The sequence below is a fragment of the Haliotis rubra genome, unplaced genomic scaffold (genome assembly GCF_003918875.1).
Source record: "Haliotis rubra isolate DU_JTF1 unplaced genomic scaffold, ASM391887v1 Scf5, whole genome shotgun sequence".
NCBI classification, from domain to species: domain Eukaryota; kingdom Metazoa; phylum Mollusca; class Gastropoda; order Lepetellida; family Haliotidae; genus Haliotis; species Haliotis rubra.
This window is the reverse complement of record NW_025767190.1, coordinates 1,224,583-1,244,634: the sequence shown is the minus strand read 5'-3', so window position 1 is coordinate 1,244,634 and position 20,052 is coordinate 1,224,583. Positions and strand designations below refer to the sequence as shown.

The 20,052-nt window shown below is 37.6% G+C and overlaps 1 protein-coding gene across 1 annotated transcript; it reads right to left on the bottom strand.

Moving 5' to 3' along the window:
• Nucleotides 1-92: 92 nt before the first annotated feature.
• On the bottom strand, nt 93-20,038 carry LOC124291727 (double-strand break repair protein MRE11-like). The gene is given in 9 exon segments (XM_046728797.1): nt 93-1,723; nt 2,644-2,851; nt 2,854-3,073; nt 3,282-3,401; nt 4,176-4,267; nt 4,727-4,824; nt 5,558-5,651; nt 5,919-6,985; nt 19,888-20,038. Coding segments are annotated over 8 exon segments (2,052 nt in total). The 5' UTR covers nt 6,952-6,985; nt 19,888-20,038; the 3' UTR covers nt 93-1,536.
• Nucleotides 20,039-20,052: the final 14 nt, after the last annotated feature.

Below are 20,052 nucleotides of genomic sequence, written 5' to 3'. Positions count from 1 at the left end.
GTGCAGTTGTTATCACAGTAATAAACATCTTCACCCATGCCGCATTGGGCTTTTGTATGGCATGTTAACTTGTACAAACTGACACACAAAGATCTCATAATCAAGTTTAATCATTGTCATATGTACATGATGTACCTCCACTAAACCCAGTTAAGGCCTTTCATTTGATAGACATCAATTGGACATAATACAATCTTTGGGGACTAATCAAATCTTAACAAATAATATTCTATGTTTATGGAACCAAAATTGAGAAGTTTGTTTAATCAAACCACTAGTATACAAGGTATAAGAGTTCACTCTTTGAAGTAAAATTTATATTTAAAAAATTACAGTAACAACTGTCAAAGTTCAAGATGTATCACATTATGTGTCCCACATATGGAATGTACATTAGACAAAGAAACATGAGTGTTGATTGACATCATGAAATGGAACCAGAAATAGTCACTTACTATCGTTGTTATAAAAGTTGAGATTTCTGACCTACAATGTACTGTAGCCGTACGTTTGTTGCAATATTCTGTCCATATGGTGTGGACCGGACAATCCAGTGATTGACAAGCACACGTTGCTGAAAACTAACTGTAAGCCAGATTTTTATGGAAGATTGTAATTTTATCTCCAATGAAATCTAGTGGAAACTGGTCTGATGGGCCAGACCCAGTTAATCACCTTTGTTAATATATGGGGATAACCAATGAGGAGCTAGTTCAGTAAACCTTTACAGTTTACACTTCTGGAAATGATTACCTGGTTCTTGAAGCAAACTCTGATATCCTGTTTCTAAGTATTGTTTAAAGGAGTGACATGAGGGCAATTGCAGCACCTCTACCTATGACTTGTCCAGTGTGATTGGGATACCTTTTGGAAAATTATGGAGTACATGCTTCATTTAATGATATTCAAAGGCTTCGAAAGACAGGACAGTTTTGTATGCCCTGACTTCGGCATTAATTGTTGTTGCTGCTGCCCTACCTTTTTGTATTACCTCTCATCAACTTTAACCTTTGGTATTTGAACATAATTTAACTGTTCACTGATCTTATACTGTCATATATGTCAGAATTTAATTCTGTACATATCAATTTCTGGTTGAACATTCACATTTGGGAAACAAACAATGTAACAAAGGTAATTGATTATCCATGACTATACAAAAGTGACAATATTAATACACTTTTCCAAAGCTTTAAATTGTGAAATATTCTCAGAATTATGTTGCAACAAATGAAAGCCAACAAAACAAGTCTTTGTTCACACCCCTAGAGACGAGCGATAGTCATTGCAATATAACATTACAGCATGATGTAATTAACAACTTACTTTTTTTCCTGTGACAATCATCACATAAAACAAAAATCAAGTCTTCTTTACCTTCAGTTGAGTGGTAGTACTGATACAGACATTTTCCAGGACAGGAATTCATGGGTGGCTATACTTCCTAACAATTATATCAACTCACATAACAAATCTGTACCAGTCACACTGCATGTTACTAACTACATGTATAAGTCTATATATTATATGCCTTCTTCATCTTCGTCTCTTTGGAAAAGACATTATTTCTTCATCACTATCCGAATCAAATGCAACACCTTGGCGTGATGCAGTTTTTTTCGATGGCTTCTGGCTTTTCTGCTTTCTGCTTGATGAAATCTCGAATGGATCTTCGTCATCATCAATGGTGACCACATCATCATCATCAGACATGTCCAAGCCACTGGCAAGAGAAGGACAACATTTTAATCAAACAAAAAACTCATGAATATGCATGTAATATACAGGGATGTGAAATCATGCTGGCCCACTGAGATGTGTCAGTTCAACATGGATACCCCACTCATGCACGGAATACTGGGGGTAGTAGCCTAATGGTTAAAGCATCCGCTCGTCACGCTGAAGGCCCAGGTTTGTTTCCCCACATGGGTACAATGCGTGAAGCCCATTTCTGGTGTCCCCGGCCGTGATGTTTCTTGAATATTGCTAAAAGTGGCGTAAAACCATACTCACTCACAGAATACTGATTTCTCGCTGACAAGTGCCTGCTTTATCCATTTAATGCTGAGCACTAAGCAAGTACCAGTTTTAAAACATGTTTTTTTAAAATGTGTCTGGACATTGTTTACCGCCATCCACTCTCCATCCACTAGAAGGAAATTTTCACATCTAGTATGATGACACATTAAGTATTGCTGGGTATATTTGTTGAAATGTAAAAATATTATTTCATACTTATCCTGACTCATACTATTTATTTCATGATAAAGAAAACTTAAACATATTGGGGGGAGACAATAATGGGGGTGCCTTGAGGATGCTTATGTAAAGTGCCTCACACAAGTATTACCAACACTAGCAAAGTTGGTTGTTTAACGCTGCACTCAGCAATATTCCAGCTATATGGCGGCAGTCTGTAAATAATAGAGTCTGGACCAGACAATCCAGTGATCAACAGTATGAGCATCAACCTACACAATTGGGATACAATGACGTGTCAACCAAGACCGCGAGCCTGACCACCCAATCCAGTTAGTCGCCTTCATGACAAGCGAAGGTTGCTAAAGACCTATTCTAACCCTGTTCTTAACGGGTCACATTAGCAAGGAGACCAGATGTCTGGGACTTTGTGGACGTTCCTACCTGTACGTCTTTCTCTTGTTTCCTCCTCTTGCACTCCTCTGTGAGGCAGATGATGAAGATGATGCAAAAGCGTCCATGATGGACCTATTCCCGTTGGTTGCAATTACTGGCTCCTTCTTTTGACCTCTGCCCCCACGTGACCCGCGACCTCCACGTGACCCACGACCTCGGGTTGTTTCTTTAGCTCCTCTACTACGACTCCCTCGTCACGACCTCGACCTCTCGTTGGCTTTGACTCTTCATCAGAGTTGAGGCTCATTCTGTCGTCATCGCTGGGGTGATCCTCAGTCTGTGATCGCAAGGACTGAGCACGTTTAAGAGCCTCGGCAACTTCTTCATCCTCCTCTTTCCTCTTCTTCCGCTCCTCACGGAAATGTGTCACCTCTGTGTCAATCCTGTCTTCACTAGCATTCCGCACTTTCAGATGATCCTATAACAGAACAAGACAATTACATATTTCTATGCAAGAGAATTTGACAAAATAATTTTCACAACAAAAATGGGCAATGCCCTATTCATCCGAAGAAATCTACATCTTTTCAAGGCTGTGTTTGACATTAAGTTTAGTATAAATAGTTTTATCTCTGAATAGTTGGAATGTAGTGCATTAGGAGAATACTGGGGACTGTTTGTCATACCTGTGTCTTCTGCAACTGGTACTTGACAAGTTCTGAGATTGCCTCCCTTTCCTCCTTGTCCACATACTCCTTGACAGCATCCCCCATGCCTTTCTCTGTCAGCAGCTGCAGCTTGCTTGTCTGCAACAGTCAGTCAGCTATAATATCTGGAATACTATCCACTGCTGTATATTAGACACCTCTTGAGTGAAATACATGCACAAATCTATTATAACTTCCACACAACCCTTTGAGGTCGAAGGCTGAGAAGAAATGAAACAGCTAACAGCCAGGCTTGCCCAGGTTAGACAAATATCACATCTTTCATTTCTAAATAGCAGTTTCCCGATGTCTCTTCCCATTGTCAGATGTCTGAATCAGCTACCTTCTCCCCAACATATTTATTCTGATTCATTAGTAGGACAGTTGCGCTTTGTTTTGTCGCATGCCATGACTGACTTTGAGTGAGTGAGTGAGTGAGTTTAGTTATACGCCACTCAGCAATATTCCAGCTATATGGCGGCGGTCTGTAAATAATCGAGTCTGGACCAGACAATCCAGTGGTCACTTTGAGGGCATATAAAGTGTTGTGCATAAACTAACTAGTCACCTGATTTATGTTTTGTTTGAGTGCAATCCTACGCCAGGAACGTATATTATTTTTGTCTGCCTTGATTAATATAATTGTTTTTGATAAAACCGTTGTAAAGAAACATTGTTTTCACTGTAGAATTTAGTTATGAGAATTGACTATATATTTTTGATTCAGGTATTGATTCTTACATTGTTTTTTTATTCATACTCCAATGAACCAAGATTTACACAGTCAATCCTTAACAAATAATCCTATAATACATCAGTGATATACAGAGCACACTCCTACATTTTCTAGATTGGAGCTTGCTTATCACTGACCTCTTCAACCTGGACGAAGTAGTCTCGCACCATGTCCTCCACGCGGGCACTGTCTAGGGACTGGGGTCGGATCATTGCCAACAACTCATTGTCTGCAGGACAGATTACAATGGATATTTACAGTAGAAATTCAGACATTTTAACTTGTTTGAGGACTTCACTGAAAGGAACTAGAATCAGATAATTTAATCATTACTATAGCAACTGGTTACAACAAATGTATACAAACATCTACCTGGCTGAACATCGCAATACATCAGAGTACCGAGTAGTAATACCTGGCATGTTATTCCAGACAGACAGTAACAGTCCACCTATATCACGAGGTATTTGCAAAGAAATTGACTCTGACCCTGGCAAACAAACAGCTGACATAAGCAGCAACCAACCAATCTTTAGGGCAGTTTTCCTGGGCATCTGTGGTCTTACAAACTGTCCCTAACAGACATCTGCCCACTACAGACTCCAGTGCTAAGTAATGTCTGAGGACTGAAGCTATTTGTAAGTGGGGGTCAGTTCTTCTAAGCTACACCAATTCCATCAACACCCACCTGCACCACTCTCCTCCTTCTTGACACCAGCTTTTTTGCGGTGAAACAACACTAGATCCTTGGGATTTGCCACCCGGTCCACAAACTTCTGACCAAACCTTAAAGCAAAAACAAGGATTTGAAGGAACAAACAGAAAACTGAAAACTCTAGTGCTATGATTGTAGCGGCCATAAAATTTCCCAGTCCTGTGCTGGGATTCGAACCACGGACCTTCTTCTCCGAAGTCGGACGCTTTGTCCACATGACCAAAGAGGTTAACCCCATCAGCAAGCTGACAAGGTAAGGATGTCATTTGTGGGATGACTCCACGCCCCGCTACATGATGACCACAAAGCGTTCAGCATCCAAGAAAATGTTGAAATCTTTAACATTACACAAGTAACCAGCAACCCCAATTGGGACACATACGACCATTTAAGCAAGCCTGACCACTCGATCATGTGAGACAATTCTTACATCCAAGATTAGTGTCCTCGACAGGTCATTAATAGGCCTACATCATGTTCAAAAATTGCTTTCTGTATTTTCACCGATTCGGAAAACGAGAGCTGACTTTGGTGCACCTAACCTCCAGCTGATGTTCACGTCTTACTATACCTGTGAAGATCCAGGTTAGAATTTATCTTCAGGAAACCATGCTTATCGGAAGAGGCGACAGACGGGATTGGCTTGGTTGACACATGTAGATCGATGCTCATGCTGTTGATCACTGGATTTTCTGGTCCAGACTCAGTATTTACAGACAGCTGCCATATGGCTGGAATGTTGCTGAGTGCAGCAGAAAACTAAACTCACTCACATCTTAGAAACACAATAGTAAAATGGTGTACCTGTGAATGCTAAATGGTTCAAAGCCAGTGTAATCTATCCTGAGACGTATGAGGGCTTTGGTCGGCTGTTTCCGGTTGCCTGTGTGCTCCATAGCTGAAATACAACATGGACAATCAAAACATGGCCACCATCAAACACTATCAGTTTTATGTTCCAGGATTATTTGAAATTTGCAACACTATATATACATTATATATATGATAAGAAGGTTCACAGACTGGAAACAGAGGTTACCTTAATATAATAGAAATACACTCGACTGTGGTAATGAATGTTTCTTTAGAGTTATCTGTCCTTGTCATCAACCATTATTCAAATATATGTGCCCAATGTGTAGATAAAAAATAATAAGAAAATTACCTGCTTTGTCCAACAATATCTCAACCTTTTCTGCACAGAATGTTTCCACTTGTTTTAACACATTGTGGTCGTCAGGATTAAGACTGGTCTCCCCTAGAACAATATCCTCCATATAAAATGGACGCACAGTTTCAAGGGGAATCTTTTTCATCATAAAGTCCTTTCCCTTAATCTGCAGCAATCCAATATGTTTCTTCACAGTTTCTCCTTCACTCAGAGACGTCGCAACACTGCTCCCTGGCTGACTAACATAAAAGTTCTGAATGCCATTCCACTCAGGGTCGATTCTACACTCATGTTCATGACCCCAGATTATCAAATCTAAGAAATCATCTAAGAACTGCTCAGGGATGTAATTTGTTGCTGAGTGCTTTGATCTATTCTGATGGACAACAAACATATTAAACCAATCTTCTTGGTTTTCCTTGGGACGCAGCATTGTCACATTCTTATGTACAAACATTCGATGTAAGCGTTCATCTCGCACTGAACCAAGTCCGTACAAACATACTTTTGTAGTTCCCTTTTGAAACAACAATGGGCTTAGTTGAATCTTCTCAAGATTAGATGTTTTCCCAAAATAATTAACAAGTCCAGCAGTGTGTAAAATATCTAATGAACATAAGTTTCCCTGTCCTGTTGGATCGTCATGGTTACCGTGTATGGAGAGCACTGGCATGGCGATGTTCAAGTTAGGATCGTCGTAGTTTAACGTGGGGAACTGACAGTGGTCAAAGTTCACTGACTGGTCGCTGAGGAATTCGTACTGGATCGGTTTATCTCCCATGCAATATTTCCGCAACAAAGCCATACAGCCGTGTAAGGTTCTTCTGGATGGCTTGTTCTCATGGAACAGATCCCCACCCAACAGAACAAAATCAGCATTATTCTTTGATGCAATCTCCAGAATTTCTTCAAAAGACACAAGAGAATCATTTCCCCGGGCTGGGTCTTTTTCCATGTAGCCAAGATGGACGTCTGTAGCCACAATAATCCTGAACATGTCCGGATCGTCGTCTTTTGGGCGAGCCATAATTAACACTGGGAGGTCCTATTGTAGCAAATGTCTGAAAATAGCCAACTACTTTGTTAAAGAAATATACTGATTAAAAATGAAAAAATGAACTCCAATACATGTTTTGCATCACATTTCAGCATGCATATGATAACAAATGGATAAGAAATGACCAATTTGTTACAATAGTTAAAGGCTGTCCTTGTAAGGAGTATAGGTGTTATTTCACGATGTGATTAATGATTAATTGCAGACTGGCTCAAGTAACAAAAGTGCTCAAACTAGTCATAGTCTCAAGTAACAATTATAGGGCTGTCTAGTCTCCAGTAACAATTATTTTGATCTATTGATTGTCCCAAGTACCAAAAACATCATGCTAGTGCTCTAGTCTATAGTCTCCAGTAACAATTATATTGATCTATTGATTGTCCCAGTACCAAACACACCATTCTAGTGCTCTAGTCTATAGTCTCCAGTAACAATTATATTGATCTATTGATTGTCCCCAGGACCAAAAACATCATTCTAGTGCTCTAATAGTCTCCAGTAACAATTATTGATCTATTGATTGTCCCCAGTACCAAAAACATCATTCTAGTGCTCTAGTCTATAGTCTCCAGTAACAATCATATTGATCTATTGATTGTCCCAGTACTAAACACATCATTCTAGTGCTCTAGTCTATAGTCTCCAGTAACAATTATATTGATCTATTGATTGTCCCCAGGACCAAACACATCATTCTAGTGCTCTAGTCTATAGTCTCCAGTAACAATTATATTGATCTATTGATTGTCCCAGTACCAAACACACCATTCTAGTGCTCTAGTCTATAGTCTCCAGTAACAATTACATTGATCTATTGATTGTCCCCAGTACCAAAACATCATTCTAGTGCTCTATAGTCTCCAGTAACAATTATTGATCTATTGATGCATCATTCTAGTGCTCTAGTCTATAGTCTCCAGTAACAATTATATTGATCTATTGATTGTCCCCAGTACCAAAACATCATTCTAGTGCTCTAGTCTATAGTCTCCAGTAACAATTATATTGATCTATTGATTGTCCCAGTACCAAAAACATCATTCTAGTGCTCTATAGTCTATTAGTCTCCAGTTGCCCCAGTACAATTATGCTTGATCTTTAGTCTCCAGTAACAATTATATTGATCCCCCAGGACCAAAACATCATTCTAGTGCTCTATAGTCTCCAGTAACAATTATATTGATCTATTGATTGCCCCAGTACCAAAAACATCATTCTAGTGCTCTATCTATAGTCTCCAGTAACAATTCTTTTATTGATCTATTGATTGTCCCCAGGACCAAAAACATCATTCTAGTGCTCTAGTCTATAGTCTCCAGTAACAATTATATTGATCTATTGATTGTCCCCAGGACCAAAAACATCATTCTAGTGCTCTAGTCTATAGTCTCCAGTAACAATTATATTGATCTATTGATTGTCCCCAGGACCAAAAAACATCATTCTAGTGCTCTAGTCTATAGTCTCCAGTAACAATTCTATTGATCTATTGATTGTCCCCAGTACCAAAAACATCATTCTAGTGCTCTATAGTCTGCAGTAACAATTATATTGATCTATTGATTGTCCCCAGGACCAAAACATCATTCTAGTGCTCTAGTCTATAGTCTCCAGTAACAATTATATTGATCTATTGATTGTCCCAGTACCAAACACATCATTCTAGTGCTCTAGTCTATAGTCTCAGTAACAATTATATTGATCTATTGATTGTCCCAGTACCAAAAACATCATTCTAGTGCTCTAGTCTATAGTCTCCAGTAACAATTATTTTGATCTATTGATTGTCCCAAGGACCAAAAAACATCATTCTAGTGCTCTAGTCTATAGTCTCCAGTAACAATTATATTGATCTATTGATTGTCCCCAGTACCAAACACATCATTCTAGTGCTCTAGTGCTCTATAGTCTCCAGTAACAATTATATTGATCTATTGATTGTCCCAGTACCAAACACATCATTCTAGTGCTCTATAGTCTCCAGTAACAATTCTATTGATCTATTGATTGTCCCCAGGACCAAAAAACATCATTCTAGTGCTCTAGTCTATAGTCTCCAGTAACAATTATTGATCTATTGATTGTCCCCAGTACCAAAAACATCATTCTAGTGCTCTAGTCTATAGTCTCCAGTAACAATTATATTTTTTTTCTATTGATTGTCCCCAGTACCAAACACATCATTCTAGTGCTCTATAGTCTCCAGTAACAATTCTATTGATCTATTGATTGTCCCCAGTACCAAAAAACATCATTCTAGTGCTCTAGTCTATAGTCTCCAGTAACAATTATATTGATCTATTGATTGTCCCCAGGACCAAACACATCATTCTAGTGCTCTAGTCTAGTCTCCAGTAACAATTATTGATCTATTGATTGTCCCCAGTACCAAAACATCATTCTAGTGCTCTATAGTCTCCAGTAACAATTATTGATCTATTGATTGTCCCCAGTACCAAAAACATCATTCTAGTGCTCTATAGTCTCCAGTAACAATTATATTGATCTATTGATTGTCCCCAGGACCAAAAACATCATTCTAGTGCTCTATAGTCTCCAGTAACAATTATATTGATCTATTGATTGTCCCCAGGACCAAAAACATCATTCTAGTGCTCTAGTCTATAGTCTCCAGTAACAATTATATTGATCTATTGATTGTCCCAGTACCAAACACATCATTCTAATTCTCTATAGTCTCCAGTAACAATTCTATTGATCTATTGATTGCCCCAGTACCAAAAACATCATTCTAGTGCTCTAGTCTATAGTCTCCAGTAACAATTATATTGATCTATTGATTGTCCCCAGGACCAAAAACATCATTCTAGTGCTCTAGTCTATAGTCTCCAGTAACAATTATATTGATCTATTGATTGTCCCCAGTACCAACAACATCATTCTAGTGCTCTATAGTCTCCAGTAACAATTATATTGATCTATTGATTGTCCCCAGGACCAACAACATCATTCTAGTGCTCTAGTCTATAGTCTCCAGTAACAATTATATTGATCTATTGATTGTCCCAGTACCAAACACATCATTCTAGTGCTCTAGTCTATAGTCTCCAGTAACAATCATATTGATCTATTGATTGTCCCAGTACCAAACACATCATTCTAGTGCTCTAGTCTATAGTCTCCAGTAACAATCATATTGATCTATTGATTGTCCCAGTACCAAACACATCATTCCAGTGCTCTAGTCTATAGTCTCCAGTAACAATCATATTGATCTATTGATTGTCCCAGTACCAAAACACATCATTCTAGTGCTCTAGTCTATAGTCTCCAGTAACAATCATATTGATCTATTGATTGTCCCAGTACTAAACACATCATTCTAGTGCTCTAGTCTATAGTCTCCAGTAACAATTCTATTGATCTATTGATTGTCCCCAGTACCAAACACATCATTCTAGTGCTCTATAGTCTCCAGTAACAATTATATTGATCTATTGATTGCCCCAGTACCAAAAAACATCATTCTAGTGCTCTAGTCTTTAGTCTCCAGTAACAATTATATTGATCTATTGATTGTCCCCAGTACCAAACACATCATGCTAGTGCTCTATAGTCTCCAGTCACAATCATATTGATCTACTGATTGCCCCAGTACCAAAAACATCATTCTAGTGCTCTAGTCTATAGTCTCCAGTAACAATTTTATTGATCTATTGATTGTCCCCAGGACCAAAAAAACATCATTCTAGTGCTCTATAGTCTCCAGTAACAATTATTGATCTATTGATTGTCCCCTGGACCAAAACATCATTCTAGTGCTCTAGTCTATAGTCTCCAGTAACAATTATATTGATCTATTGATTGTCCCCAGTACCAAAAACATCATTCTAGTGCTCTAGTCTATAGTCTCCAGTAACAATTCTATTGATCTATTGATTGTCCCCAGTACCAAAAACATCATTCTAGTGCCCTATAGTCTGCAGTAACAATTATATTGATCTATTGATTGTCCCCAGGACCAAAACATCATTCTAGTGCTCTAGTCTATAGTCTCCAGTAACAATTATATTGATCTATTGATTGTCCCAGTACCAAACACATCATTCTAGTGCTCTAGTCTATAGTCTCCAGTAACAATTATATTGATCTATTGATTGCCCCAGTACCAAAAAACATCATTCTAGTGCTCTAGTCTATAGTCTCCAGTAACAATTATTTTGATCTATTGATTGTCCCAAGGACCAAAACATCATTCTAGTGCTCTAGTCTATAGTCTCCAGTAACAATTCTATTGATCTATTGATTGTCCCCAGTACCAAACACATCATTCTAGTGCTCTATAGTCTCCAGTAACAATTATATTGATCTATTGATTGTCCCAGTACCAAAAACATCATTCTAGTGCTCTATAGTCTCCAGTAACAATTATATTGATCTATTGATTGTCCCCAGGACCAAAAACATCATTCTAGTGCTCTAGTCTATAGTCTCCAGTAACAATTCTATTGATCTATTGATTGTCCCCAGTACCAAACACATCATTCTAGTGCTCTAGTCTATAGTCTCCAGTAACAATTATTGATCTATTGATTGTCCCCAGTACCAAAACATCATTCTAGTGCTCTAGTCTATAGTCTCCAGTAACAATTATATTTTTTCTATTGATTGTCCCCAGTACCAAACACATCATTCTAGTGCTCTATAGTCTCCAGTAACAATTCTATTGATCTATTGATTGTCCCCAGTACCAAAACATCATTCTAGTGCTCTAGTCTATAGTCTCCAGTAACAATTATATTGATCTATTGATTGTCCCCAGGACCAAACACATCATTCTAGTGCTCTAGTCTAGTCTCCAGTAACAATTATTGATCTATTGATTGTCCCCAGTACCAAAACATCATTCTAGTGCTCTATAGTCTCCAGTAACAATTATTGATCTATTGATTGTCCCCAGTACCAAACACATCATTCTAGTGCTCTATAGTCTCCAGTAACAATTCTATTGATCTATTGATTGTCCCCAGGACCAAAACATCATTCTAGTGCTCTATAGTCTCCAGTAACAATTCTATTGATCTATTGATTGTCCCCAGGACCAAAAACATCATTCTAGTGCTCTAGTCTATAGTCTCCAGTAACAATTATATTGATCTATTGATTGTCCCAGTACCAAACACATCATTCTAATTCTCTATAGTCTCCAGTAACAATTCTATTGATCTATTGATTGTCCCCAGGACCAAAAACATCATTCTAGTGCTCTAGTCTATAGTCTCCAGTAACAATTATATTGATCTATTGATTGTCCCCAGGACCAAAACATCATTCTAGTGCTCTAGTCTATAGTCTCCAGTAACAATTATATTGATCTATTGATTGTCCCCAGTACCAACAACATCATTCTAGTGCTCTATAGTCTCCAGTAACAATTATATTGATCTATTGATTGTCCCCAGGACCAACAACATCATTCTAGTCCTCTAGTCTATAGTCTCCAGTAACAATTATATTGATCTATTGATTGTCCCAGTACCAAACACATCATTCTAGTGCTCTAGTCTATAGTCTCCAGTAACAATTATATTGATCTATTGATTGCCCCAGTACCAAACACATCATTCTAGTGCTCTAGTCTATAGTCTCCAGTAACAATTATTTTGATCTATTGATTGTCCCCAGGACCAAAACATCATTCTAGTGCTCTAGTCTATAGTCTCCAGTAACAATCATATTGATCTATTGATTGTCCCAGTACCAAACACATCATTCTAGTGCTCTAGTCTATAGTCTCCAGTAACAATCATATTGATCTATTGATTGTCCCAGTACCAAACACATCATTCTAGTGCTCTAGTCTATAGTCTCCAGTAACAATCATATTGATCTATTGATTGTCCCAGTACCAAACACATCATTCTAGTGCTCTAGTCTATAGTCTCCAGTAACAATCATATTGATCTATTGATTGTCCCAGTACCAAACACATCATTCTAGTGCTCTAGTCTATAGTCTCCAGTAACAATCATATTGATCTATTGATTGTCCCAGTACCAAACACATCATTCTAGTGCTCTATAGTCTCCAGTAACAATTATATTGATCTATTGATTGCCCCAGTACCAAAAAAAAACATCATTCTAGTGCTCTAGTCTTTAGTCTCCAGTAACAATTATATTGATCTATTGATTGTCCCCAGGACCAAAAACATCATTCTAGTGCTCTATAGTCTCCAGTAACAATTATATTGATCTATTGATTGCCCCAGTACCAAAACATCATTCTAGTGCTCTAGTCTATAGTCTCCAGTAACAATTATATTGATCTATTGATTGTCCCCAGGACCAAAAACATCATTCTAGTGCTCTATAGTCTCCAGTAACAATTATTGATCTATTGATTGTCCCCAGGACCAAAAACATCATTCTAGTGCTCTAGTCTATAGTCTCCAGTAACAATTATATTGATCTATTGATTGTCCCCAGTACCAACAACATCATTCTAGTGCTCTAGTCTTAAGTCTCCAGTAACAATTCTATTGATCTATTGATTGTCCCAGTACCAAAAACATCATTCTAGTGCCCTATAGTCTGCAGTAACAATTATATTGATCTATTGATTGTCCCCAGGACCAAAAAACATCATTCTAGTGCTCTAGTCTATAGTCTCCAGTAACAATTATATTGATCTATTGATTGTCCCAGTACCAAACACATCATTCTAGTGCTCTAGTCTATAGTCTCCAGTAACAATTATATTGATCTATTGATTGCCCTTGGTACCAAAACATCATTCTAGTGCCCTATAGTCTGCAGTAACAATTATATTGATCTATTGATTGTCCCCAGGACCAAAAACATCATTCTAGTGCTCTAGTCTATAGTCTCCAGTAACAATTATATTGATCTATTGATTGTCCCAGTACCAAACACATCATTCTAGTGCTCTAGTCTATAGTCTCCAGTAACAATTATATTGATCTATTGATTGCCCCAGTACCAAACACATCATTCTAGTGCTCTATAGTCTCCAGTAACAATTCTATTGATCTATTGATTGTCCCCAGGACCAAAAACATCATTCTAGTCTATAGTCTCCAGTAACAATTATATTGATCTATTGATTGCCCCAGTACCAAAACACATCATTCTAGTGCTGTATAGTCTCCAGTAACAATTCTATTGATCTATTGATTGTCCCCAGGACCAAAAACATCATTCTAGTGCTCTAGTCTATAGTCTCCAGTAACAATTCTATTGATCTATTGATTGTCCCCAGTACCAAACACATCATTCTAGTGCTCTAGTCTATAGTCTCCAGTAACAATTATTGATCTATTGATTGTCCCCCTAGTACCAAAAAACATCATTCTAGTGCTCTAGTCTATAGTCTCCAGTAACAATTATATTTTTTTCTATTGATTGTCCCCAGTACCAAAACACATCATTCTAGTGCTCTATAGTCTCCAGTAACAATTCTATTGATCTATTGATTGTCCCCAGTACCAAAACATCATTCTAGTGCTCTAGTCTATAGTCTCCAGTAACAATTATATTGATCTATTGATTGTCCCCAGGACCAAACACACATCATTCTAGTGCTCTAGTCTAGTCTCCAGTAACAATTATTGATCTATTGATTGTCCCCAGTACCAAAAACATCATTCTAGTGCTCTATAGTCTCCAGTAACAATTATTGATCTATTGATTGTCCCCAGTACCAAAACACACATCATTCTAGTGCTCTATAGTCTCCAGTAACAATTCTATTGATCTATTGATTGTCCCCAGGACCAAAAAACATCATTCTAGTGCTCTATAGTCTCCAGTAACAATTCTATTGATCTATTGATGGTCCCCAGGACCAAAAACATCATTCTAGTGCTCTAGTCTATAGTCTCCAGTAACAATTATATTGATCTATTGATTGTCCCAGTACCAAACACATCATTCTAGTGCTCTATAGTCTCCAGTAACAATTCTATTGATCTATTGATTGTCCCCAGGACCAAAAACATCATTCTAGTGCTCTAGTCTATAGTCTCCAGTAACAATTATATTGATCTATTGATTGTCCCCAGGACCAAAACATCATTCTAGTGCTCTAGTCTATAGTCTCCAGTAACAATTATATTGATCTATTGATTGTCCCCAGTACCAAAACATCATTCTAGTGCTCTATAGTCTCCAGTAACAATTATATTGATCTATTGATTGTCCCCAGGACCAAAAACATCATTCTAGTGCTCTAGTCTATAGTCTCCAGTAACAATTATATTGATCTATTGATTGTCCCAGTACCAAAACATCATTCTAGTGCTCTAGTCTATAGTCTCCAGTAACAATTATATTGATCTATTGATTGTCCCCAGTACCAAAAACATCATTCTAGTGCTCTAGTCTATAGTCTCCAGTAACAATTATATTGATCTATTGATTGTCCCCAGTACCAAAAACATCATTCTAGTGCTCTAGTCTATAGTCTCCAGTAACAATTATATTGATCTATTGATTGTCCCAGTACCAAAAACATCATTCTATCATTCTAGTGCTCTATGTCTATAGTCTCCAGTAACAATTATATTGATCTATTGATTGTCCCAGTACCAAAAACATCATTCTAGTGCTCTAGTCTATAGTCTCCAGTAACAATTATATTGATCTATTGATTGTCCCCAGGACCAAAACATCATTCTAGTGCTCTAGTCTATAGTCTCCAGTAACAATTATATTGATCTATTGATTGTCCCAGTACCAAACACATCATTCTAGTGCTCTAGTCTATAGTCTCCAGTAACAATCATATTGATCTATTGATTGTCCCAGTACCAAACACATCATTCTAGTGCTCTAGTCTATAGTCTCCAGTAACAATCATATTGATCTATTGATTGTCCCAGTACCAACAACATCATTCTAGTGCTCTAGTCTTAAGTCTCCAGTAACAATTATATTGATTTATTGATTGTCCCCAGTACCAACAACATCATTCTAGTGCTCTAGTCTTAAGTCTCCAGTAACAATTCTATTGATCTATTGATTGTCCCAGTACCAAACACATCATTCTAGAGCTCTATAGTCTCCAGTAACAATTCTATTGATCTATTGATTGTCCCCAGGACCAAAAACATCATTCTAGTGCTCTATAGTCTCCAGTAACAATCATAGCACTATGTCTCCAGAAACGATTCTAATAGTCTCCAGCAACATCTCTTGTGCGCTATAGTTTCTACTAACAGTTTTAGTGCTCTGTAGTCCATACAACACTTATCTATGGTATCTGTAACAATTATGTCAACCTATTGTCTCCAGTAACACCTGCAGTAATATTATTCTAGTGCGCCATAGTCTCCAGTAACAGATATAGTGCTTTATAATTTCCAGTAACAAGTACGGTCCTCTACATTCTCCACTAACAATGCTAGTGCTCTATAGTCCTTATTACTATTATAAAGATGATTTTTCATGTCACTCTGAGGCTAATTTCAAGACATCAACAGCTATGAACAGGATTTGTTCTATCTGTTAGTCAATTCCTAATGTAATCAATTATTAATGTAATCAAAATTGAATAAATACCATAAAATAGATAACAAACGTAAGCTCATGAAAAACAACTATTTTTTTAAACCAGATAGTGTAATAATTTGATTAACCTACATATCTATATTTACAGATCTGTTGCTTCGTATTCCCTGTGATACCAACTCATCGCAACAGTGGGAAAATTATGGAAAAATGGTTCAGGGTTTCAGATTAGACTTTGTCAAGAGGTTGAAACGCACATGCAACATACCGTATATGACCGTCTATAAGCCGACCCCATGGATAAGCCGACCCCCAAACTTGACCCTCAAAATCAGTGTCAAAATCATATCTCTCATGGATAGGCCGCCCCCCCGCGATGGGTCGCGGCCAACAGAGACCAGAGTACCCGGTAAGTATGTTCCATCAACGACGAGACACCATTACGAGAATATTACATAATAAAGATTACCGGTGTTTGTTTACCTTTTTTTAACGATCACTGCTTGCATCAACAACGAGACGCCATTTGGAAAGTGGATATACAGCGTAAGTGTTGGTGAGAATATTACATAATAAAGATTACCGGTGTATTGTGGCAACATGTGTTTGTGTTCCTTTTTTATATCCCGACGATCACTGCTTGCATCAACAACGAGACGCCATTTTGTGAAATCGGTGAGTATGGAAATGTGAACCCAAGAGAAAAAGTACCATCGGTGAATAAAATCTGAAGTCAACTTTTGTTTCAAAATATATTATTTAAGTGTCCATATTTCATCTATATATATATGACAATGAGAAAAATAGTCCACTAACAATAAACACTGACATTTCTGCAAGAGAATTCTGAGATTTTCACAAGTCATCGGGTCAGAAACCCATCAAATTCGCGGTCACTGTCCTCCCTATATACTGTAAGTCGATCCACATTATTCAAAGAATTCACTGTCATATATATTGTGTCTACTCAATGGATCGAAACGGCGTAGTTGACAGAAAATGCATAATATATTTTGCTTCTCTAAATATCATATTTATTGTAGCAACAAACTGGCTTGCTTATTTTACCCCATTCAACAATCACAAACTGATTACCGCTGCTCCATGTCACGCGCTTACCACGCTCATGATGGTCCGTGATAACCTTAGTGTTGATTATATATTTTTACATAAAAACTATTACACAATGCTGGGATATATTTCTTTGGGTTAAATAATAGTATTCAATCAATAGAATTCATCCCGCTATATTATTGTGCATGTTTGAACTTGTTCAAGGGAAACGGTGCACAGCTGATTGCTATTTCCGGCTTTGTGTAATGGTGACAGATACGCGACGGTAATCTTAATTAATTTATAGAGCAAAAACTGTAACTAAAATTACACAATGCTAGGATATATTTCTTTGGGTTAAATAACGGTATTCTGTATTATATTTTACTGATGATCTGCGCCAGAATTCGTCCCCGCTATATTATTGTGCATGTTTGAACTTGTTCGACGCGTGCACAGCTGATTGCTATTTCCGGCTTTGTGTAATGGTGACAAATACGCACGGTAATCTTAATCCCTGCAAATAAAACAATGCCCAGCAAAAACAACTTATAACTTAAATGGTAATTAATCTTGTCTAGTGATGTTTAATTGCAAATTTGACGTCTCTAATGACAAAGTCGTCTTCTGTTGTTTGTTCACGCGAAGTGATACGATGTTGTTTTCTTACCCCTGGAAAAAGATTTGACGAAAGTGTAACTCATGGATAAGACGACCCCCTTCTACAGACTGCTTTTTTTGGTCCTCAAAATTCGGCTTATAGACGGTCATGTACGGTACACAGTATTTTTGGTGCAATATTTTTTTCACATAAGTATCCCTCAAAGCTAGACCTTTTAGTAACAAGTTAAATGGATAGAATTACTGGTGTAGTTCTCAATTTCATAATATTCAAGTTCTGAATGAATTGTTTAGTTAATATAAATAAGTAACCAAACACTTTATCAGATTACTTACAACAAAGGACATTATCACAAAATATGGAGAGAGAGAGAGAGAGAGAGAGAGAGAGAGAGAGAGAGAGAGAGAGAGAGAGAAAGAGAGAGAGAGAGAGAGAGAGAGAGAGAAAGAGAAAGAGAGAGAGAGAGTGTGATTTTGTGTCCATGTGGGGTCAGCAATTTTGTACATGAAAATAAAAACAAATTTTGCTTAGAAATTATGGGAAGGAGGGTCATTGATTTTGTACATAAATATAAGGGGGGTCATTCACATTGTACACGCTTCTCCATAAAAATCATTATCAGTTTCTGTATCAGACCAGTTTTGATGTTGTATGAGATGCAGTCCAGCATGTTTTATAAACAAGAGTCAACAAGACATGACAAATTTCTCTGGTTTGGGATAAGACTTCAGCCCGTATCCCTCCTAAATCTTAACAATGAGAACAAATGTCTTCGAGTGGCATTTTTAGAAATTGGATATGTCTTTCAGTATGTTCCAATACAATTAAAGTAACATGTTAAAACTCATTCTAGATGAGGAATATATATTCAGCTGATATGATTAGACTTGAATGAAATTTAATGGGAGGATACGGGCAGAAGTCTTTCCGAGTTCTGTGAAGTAAAACTAAATACTTTCCATTTTTTCTGTAACGTCTAAGGCATGACTAAATAGATATATACTTCGTGTAGTGTAGATGTCACATGGTTTGCTGTTGAGCTAACGATCCCATGGTCGCGAGTTCACATCCAAAAACCTCAAAAGGCACCAATTCATGACTGATCTCTATTACATGTTTCAACATGATATACTACAGGTTTTAGAAGTTCTGCTCTAAAATATGGACATGCTGATCCAGAAACAGGGAATGGACTGTGAAAACATGCTGATGGTTTTATTGTTTCTTCCACCTGGTACAATGTAGCTAAGATACATAGCATTCACTAACATGATCCTGCATTTACTGTAATAAGGCGGAATGTTTTTGTCTTGGTGGGATTCATATAGGCTCATCCAAGGTTTAGGGTATCGGTACTGTTGTGTTCTGATCTTCTAGTGTACATTGCTGTGTACAGAAACGTAACTAGGATACTAGGGTGTTTTGTAGCACCCTTGGCCACAATGACCCATTCTGCATTATCAGGAGATACCTTAAAAAAAAAAGTTATAGTTGTTAAAAACTAAAATACTTTATTCTGACAGTTCGATGGATTGCGAACAAAGTCTATGTTGAAAGAATGTGATCCGATTAATGGTAATACAAAACTGACAAAGCTAAATAATGACATGATTGTGAAACATGAACGCTGCTGACATCTCGCAAGTAGCCTAAGCTTTGAACATGTTGAAAACTTCCCGACCACCATAACCTAATTTTAATCAGTATGTTTGATACACGATCCGCATCACTGACACTTACACATCAGCTGTCAGTTCAAATTCTTGTCGCAGTATCCACCAGTCGTCAACATTTTACACATGTCAACTTGAAATTCTTTCCACTTAGTTCACTTTGCAAATATACCCCGTTTCCGTGTCCCGTGGCGGGGAAAATTGTAGGTGGCGCCCAATCGGACTTCCGGTC